Here is a 7,335-nt window from a genome sequence, read left to right as displayed (position 1 = left end):
ACTGAAAAACGAGATTATTCAATCTTGTCGAAAAATGGTCGAACCAGCAAAATATCGGCAAAAATCGCTGATGATCGAATTTCAAAGAAGATGAAGAAGACGAGTTATTTACATTTTTTAGTTTTGTGGTTGAGTTACGTGTGTTATTTGAGCCACATGCGTGTCTCTTGTTAAATCACGGAATTGTAAAAAAAAAAAAAGATTAAAACACTAAATGTAATAATTGTTCTTAAACTTTTGCAGGCATGTGTCGACACGAGCTTGGTTTGCCAGGTAGCGAACTGGCGAGATCAGGTGAGATTTCGTACCTTAATTATTGTCCTTAAAAATTAGTGGGACCACTTTACCCAAAAAAGAGTAAAAATAATGGGACCAATCCAAAAAAACAAGAGGCCTTTCTTCTGGTAGGAAAAAATCAAGAGACTTTAATTTGCTTCACGTGAAACATGTCTACCATATGTTTATTTTATTTTATATATATATTTTTTCATATTTTGGTCATCTTGCCCTTGGATACCTTTTCATCGGACATGATTTGGTCGTGCGGTGCGGCGCTCACTCACGCGAATTCGAAAGTAAATGCACGCGATGTGACACGACCACGGGGTGTGCTCCGTCCTCGTACGCCATTTGGCGATCAAAAAGCAAGCATGAAAGGCAATGTCCGAACTCCGAATACAGAAGCACCAATCACATCACTGCGCTGAAGGTACAAAGCTTGAAGTTGTAACGTATGCAAATTCCCTTGCGAAGGCTTACTCTCATCTGAGTTTCCTTTCTATATGGAAATCTTCATGTTTTGCTTATAAGACGCCAAAAGCTGCCCTTTAGTCTCTGTTTCTCAACTGTTGTGGAACTTGATATTGAGTTTCATCTTAAAAATTCTTCATCAAAATTTGGGTTTCCCTCAAATGGACGGTTCAATGAGTTATCGGCCAAGGATCATGGTGACCAACGATGATGGAATCGATGCGCCTGGTTTACGTGCTTTAGTCCAGGTCTTGGTCTCAACTGGTCGTTTCGAAGTTCAGGTCTGCGCCCCTGATTCGTAAGTCTTCTGTTATTCCAATTTGTTTTGTTAATTTTCCCGCTTCTGACCTTGGATGGGTGTTCAAAAGCTTCGTGTTACTGGGATCAAATTGTTTAGCAATTTGCGATTTTTCTGGTTTCCTTGGACTGCTATGCTTCGATTACTGGAATGCATAGAGATATGTCATATGCAATCTTTATAATACCTTATAGTTTTGGATTCATATTCTAAGGTGGTCCGCAATGGAGAGTAACTTTTCACACCTTTTGAAGGTAGAAGGAAATGGATTGGACTGACCAAGTCGAGCGTATGTAACTAATGCTGTCTCCTCCTCTCCCGAATTCTAGTGCTTGTCAAGCCATAAGTGATTGGAATATATATTCTGAAACTCATACCCGAGTTAATTTAGTTCTGTTTCATTGTCAACGAAATTTCTCTAGTTTCTAATGGCCATGGTACATTTAAATCAGCTGGTAATTTTACTTATCAACCACTGACTAACGCTAGACATAATAATTCTTATCTAGAATGTCATTGTACCCAATAATGGGAGCGTTTTCTCCAGCATTTTAAGGAATATTTGTTTCAGATATCGAATTCTTATTGTTTGAGCTCTCATAGAGAGTCTGGAAGCCTGTATGTGTGGCATCTGACTGATTGGCAGTGCTCCTTCCTTTTCATATCTGCTGTTGCAAAATGCAACATGCGAAGTACAAGAACTTCCTTTATGAACAGATCGATTGTGTAGCTTTTTGTCTGAGTTTACAATTTTGCCAGGGAAAAGTCTGCTGCAAGTCATTGCATTACTTGGCGTCATCCTCTTTCTGTTAGCAGAGTTGAAATTGAAGGAGCGACAGCTTATGCAGTCTCTGGTTTGTAATGATCTAGTACTTAAATTCAACAATTTTTTGTAGATTTTGGTCATGAAAGTTGTCTCTACCCTCTGATCTCCACAGAAGTCTCTCTCCCCCCCCCACCTTCCCTTTTTTGCAAATATTTTTTCTGGCAGACTTGTGGAGTGCTCATTTGTGATAGTATGGGTAACCATATGCCCCATTGGGTCTTAAAACAATAGTGTCCTGGTGCACGAGGCTGCTTCTACTGCAGGCAAGGGGTGAATGTATAGAGCCTTAACCTCCTGTTTTTCCGGAAAGGCTGTTTTGAAGCTTTATGCTACATTCAGCAAGTTGGAATGGCGTAACTTAACTGTTACGCCAAGGCTCACCCACCATTACTCTTGCAATCTGACTCTATTCCTAGAAGTTGTTTTTCTGAGGGTCTATCTAATTAAGACATGGATTGCAGGAACACCAGCAGATTGTGCTTCTTTGGGAATCTCCAAGGCACTCTTCCCTGCAGTTCCTGATCTGGTATCTCTCTTGTCTTTTATTTTTGCCTTTTAGTTTTAAGACAAAATATTACCATCCTGACTAAAATATTTCTATATTGGTGTAAGGATTAATAGTGAGAGAATCCTACGTCTCTAGTCATTGTTAATTGTTGAATATTTCTATAACCACCTGGGTACTAACCATGCCTCGTAAAGTTCTTTTTATTTTCTCAGTTACTAGTATTCTCCTGTCTTTACTCGCAGGTTGTCAGCGGCATCAATATGGGTAGCAACTGCGGGTATCACATGTTGGTAACATCTCCTTTATTTTCCTCCTTTGAGTTCAGGTCTTTATGACCTAACTGTTATGAACCCAATTTGATTAAATTAAAACATGTTTTGAGAAGGAATAAGCCTTCAAAAAATCTTTGTGTCTTTTGTTGTTTGGCTGGAGGTGAAAAATTGTCAGAACTTGGGAGATCCACTTACATCAAGAAAATGAATTGATCTGTGTAGGAAAGTAATAAAATGCCAACCATGGACACTGAAGAGAAGTTTCTATCACGCAATTGACTCAGTTCAGCTAAAGGGAAATGGAGTGGGAGACCTTAACATTGTCAACTGCCACCTAATTGTTGCCTTGCATCACCTTAATGACATAATATGAGGCACTTACCAACTTTGCATAGCTCATACCCACATAATCTGGAGTTCCATACTACCAGCATAGTCAAATCATAGCATTCATCCATTACCATTACATGTCATACATAGTCATATCATGATTTTCTTGTATTGTTCTAATTGTTGGTTTTATTCTCAAGGTTAAAAATACATTGGAAGGCAAGGATCCATGTAACCTCCCCATTTAGATGGGATAAAGCTGAGTTGTCATTGTATCTTCAAGGTTTCAGACTTTTGGGTTTGACGGATAGTTTTCCAAATTAGATATGGATCCAAAAAATAGAAATCCTTTAAAAACTGGGGAATATTATACATTATTATAAAAAACACGAAACTTTTCAACAAAACTCCAGGAAGTATTAACATGTGTTGGTGGAGACCTTCCCTAGAAATTATCTTGACTTGGGACCAGCAGGCAGCAGCAAAAACCTGCACGGTTATCGGCATATGTAGTACACTGGTGTTAAAAAAAGGTTTATTCAAATTTCGGAAATTACAAGTGTTTTTATTTTTCATCTGCAACTAGAATACATGTTTGATTGTTTTTAAAATGAATTTTGATTGACAAGCACCGAGAAGTGAATGAAAAGGAAGAGTTTAAATTAACACCAACTCACTTGAAAAAAATGCTGTCCAACCCCTCAGAGATAGATTAAGAGAAAGTATGAGGAGTCCAGCTTTTCTTATAGCAGTAGATTTCCAAGGACCTAAGTTAGAACCTATTTTCTCATGGACTATTTTACGATGGTTTCATTTTGTGGGTTTTGTACCATATCTTTAATCTCATTGAGTTGTTAAATTGTAATTAACAGTGAAAATACCTCCTACATGCGAATCGCTGATTCTTTTCAGAGGACGTATCACGTATGAAAGTATGTAATTAATTTAAGCATAATGAACTGCACTTGTAATCTATTACGTGCTTAGATTCTGGATTTCAGTATGCATTCTCCATTTAGGTTTTTGTGCTTAAAACTTGGTGGCAATAAATTCAGTTGAATTAGACCATCATTATATCTTTGTCTTTGTGTGTCTGCGAATTAACTTTGGATCTGTGGTCACATTGCGCATGCAGATATATAGACAGACATAAACATAAACACACAACTTTTAGTTTGACATTTGAAATGATGATTAACTATCATTTCTGCTTAGGGCTTCTATTTGATGAACTTCTCCTGTTTCTGGCTTGCAGTGTCTATTCAGGGACAGTGGCTGGTGCTCGAGAGGCATTCTTTTCTGGTGTACCTTCGATTTCTTTGTCATATGATTGGTATGCAGACTTCAATTAGCCTTATGTAGTGGACTATGGCTGGCACATGTCTTTTTATCTAGTCTTGCTGTACACCCTAATTTATTACTGTATTTGATTGATCAAAACAGTAGCCAAATAGGACCTTCACAGGGAATCAATTTCAGATTTAATAGACTTAAGATGAAACAGAATTCAGATGTGAAAGAGGGCTGAAATTAGAGTGGTATTATAAGGATAATAGCATAACAATACGGGCTGAATAGATTTTTAAAACAGGGGCAGAACTATGATGAAGAAATTGAAAGGACAATATAAGGGATTTGAGAATAATAATGTAACACCTAGGCTTCACACCGCAAGGTGAATTGATTGGATCGAACATCAACCTACCTTGATCAAACAAGAGGATTCTCCATAGAGAAGGAATGCTAACAAAGCAATTTGATTTCAATTGATTTGTTGTGTCTTCACCTTATACATAAGTCTCTTTATGTAGCATTCTAAAGAGACATAAACATGAAGGGTAACATCCAACCACTAGCTAACACCACCTATCTATTAATAACTCAACTACTACCTAACTCTTGACAAAGGAAAACTCCTTTGACAATGAGTTCTTTTATTTTCAAAGCACAACTCCTTTTATTGACTTTTCAAGAACTAGACTTGGACTTAGGTCTAGACTATGAAGATCAAAATATGTGGACTAACTTTAACCCCCTAAAACAGTCTTAGCCCTTGAAAGCCATGGGCTGATTCGGGTGATAGATTTAGGCCTTTGACGGGCCTGACCCATTCCCAGTGGGATTCTTCTTTCTTAAATATGTTTTCAATTCTACATCACACCCCCACCCCAAATGGGCCAGGTTCATAGGTGTGACCTAGTACTACTCAACACCAGACTCCCCTTCGGACTATCCATGTGGTACCATGACCATTCATTTAAAATATAGCACATAATCAAAGGCAATGTTAAGGAGGAAAGTAACATACACGGTTAAATGTAAATAAGGAATTCTAATTCTAATGATGATAAAAGTATATATCTCCCTCCAACAATTTAATTACATATCCAGTAAAAAGGAATAGTTTAACCTCAAAACATGAATAGAACATGTATTCTCTTGGCTCGATGGTCTATTCTCCAGTCTCCATCAAGATAATCATAAGCATATGCCTCTTGCTCCTCAAAGGCATCTAGATCTGTCCCAACATCTAAAAAGAAGAATCTCTACGGGTTGAGTTCCATCGAACTCGTGAGGGGAAAACACACAACAAATAATGAGTGCTCACTAGTCATGTAAGCTCTACATGGCATACAAGATGCAACAATGTCAATATGCGAGTCTTCTATCTATAATGTCACGAGATAGAAATGGAGCCAACTTTGTAAGATTAGCCCCAATAACCCTATTGAACTACTGGATGCCCCTCATAGGCTTACCTTTGCTTTGGTAGCTTACAATGCCACAATTTAGTGAATAGTGTATTGTTGTTGTCTTATGATCCTCATAGATTCAGCACTTGCTTTAGAACCACAATCAACAAGGTGAGTGCTCTTTCCCTAACACCCATTGTGCAACCACATCGGGTCACATAGCACTTTAGCCTGGCTAGGAGTGGCTGTGACTTGAGAATTCCTTGGCCATCATAAGTAATCTACTCATCATGCTACGCAATAGTAAAGGTCACTAACCCTCACACATTCGGCCTTGCTTTGGGTTTGCAACCTAGCAACCCTATTAGCATTACTTTGGGACCCCCTCACAGATTTGGCCCTTATTTTGGAAAGCCCTTTGGTATACGAATAAATGATATGCCATTGTTAACTTGTGGCCCCTCGCAGATTTGGATCTTGCTTTGGGAAGCCCTACTCAGTACTCACAACATCTCATCACACCCATCACTTTTCCATTTTCCATTTTCCATTTCCTCACCTCGTTCATAGCTTAGACAAAATTCATAACAAAAAGGGAAATCCACACCATGGGTTGTCTCAACCATGGTGGGAGATCTCGCTTGACATAGCAGCGGGGGGGGGGCGACATCTGCGGATGGGAGATCTCGCCACATCTCGTCGAGATCTCACCATATCTCACCGAGATCTCGCCTCTCTCGCTACAACCATAAAAAATTGCCAGAAACTTGATTTTTTGTCGGAATTTGTTGGGGATTCAACTTTTAAACATCTTTAAGACATCAAATTTTTATCATTCAAGCCTATTTCAACTAGATCTACAACAAAGGTAAGATTTTCCCCCAAATTTGAATTTTTTCAAATAGAATATTCTACAATGGGTGTGTGAGTTTAGAGTAAATATATGTTGATCCACAAGCTTTGATCTAACTTTCATGGAAACCAATTTAATGTGATATTTAAACCTATATGTGACATACTATAGTGATGAGTTGACTTGGGAGTCATATGTGGCCATCGTTCAGAATCAGTTGATGCAGAATGCTAAGTGATACTCTTGCTGTCTTGCAGTCTTGTAATCTTATTACTCACATACTCTTGTGATTGTGATTGTGAACTTATGGATTATGATTTATGACTTACTAAAAGTCTAAAACTTCTTATGGTTGTAAAATTTTGAAGCCATTTAAGTTCTTTGATAGTTCGATGTGTAATGTATTTAATACTTTATAGTTGATAACATGAATTACTTGATATCTCTACATTTTGGTTTTACACATAGGGTTGACTTAGAAGACGTAGTTAGGGTTATTTTCTCACAATTCTAAGGCCACCAATGTGTTCAAAAGGCCTTAAATAGACTAAATACCAAATTTCAGCCCAACCGGGGCCCTAAAACCACCGAGATGGGTTACTGAGATTATGCCAAAATTTTGGTAGATCTCGACCGAGATCTCGCCATCTCAGCGAGATCTCCCACCATGGTCTCAACCTCAATGCCCTTATGGGTAGGGCGTTAGCATTTTTCGATTTTGCCTAGCCATGCATTCTACATGATGCCATGTATGCAATATGCCATTTATGCAAGGATGTACATGTTCAATTCCCATGCTGACATT

At 38.3% G+C, this 7,335-nt stretch overlaps 1 protein-coding gene across 1 annotated transcript in view; it reads left to right on the top strand.

The window, feature by feature from the left end:
* The first annotated feature begins 613 nt into the window (after nucleotides 1-613).
* Nucleotides 614-7,335, top strand: part of LOC149028570 (uncharacterized) — a 32,713-nt gene continuing 25,991 nt past the window's right edge. Inside the window, exons 1-5 of the mRNA XM_089137747.1 lie at nucleotides 614-1,048; nucleotides 1,808-1,902; nucleotides 2,336-2,400; nucleotides 2,625-2,668; nucleotides 4,240-4,317. Of these exons, the coding sequence (XP_088993873.1) occupies nucleotides 912-1,048; nucleotides 1,808-1,902; nucleotides 2,336-2,400; nucleotides 2,625-2,668; nucleotides 4,240-4,317 (419 nt within the window). The 5' untranslated portion in view covers nucleotides 614-911. The remainder of the gene's footprint in view (nucleotides 1,049-1,807; nucleotides 1,903-2,335; nucleotides 2,401-2,624; nucleotides 2,669-4,239; nucleotides 4,318-7,335) is intronic.

This window comes from Hakea prostrata, chromosome 1 (assembly GCF_041222555.1).
Source record: "Hakea prostrata isolate BN-2017 chromosome 1, UWA_Hpros_2, whole genome shotgun sequence".
In the NCBI taxonomy this organism is placed as follows: Eukaryota; Viridiplantae; Streptophyta; class Magnoliopsida; order Proteales; family Proteaceae; genus Hakea; species Hakea prostrata.
The sequence above is the reverse complement of the archived record's forward strand: the minus strand, read 5'-3'. Positions and strand labels throughout refer to the sequence as shown.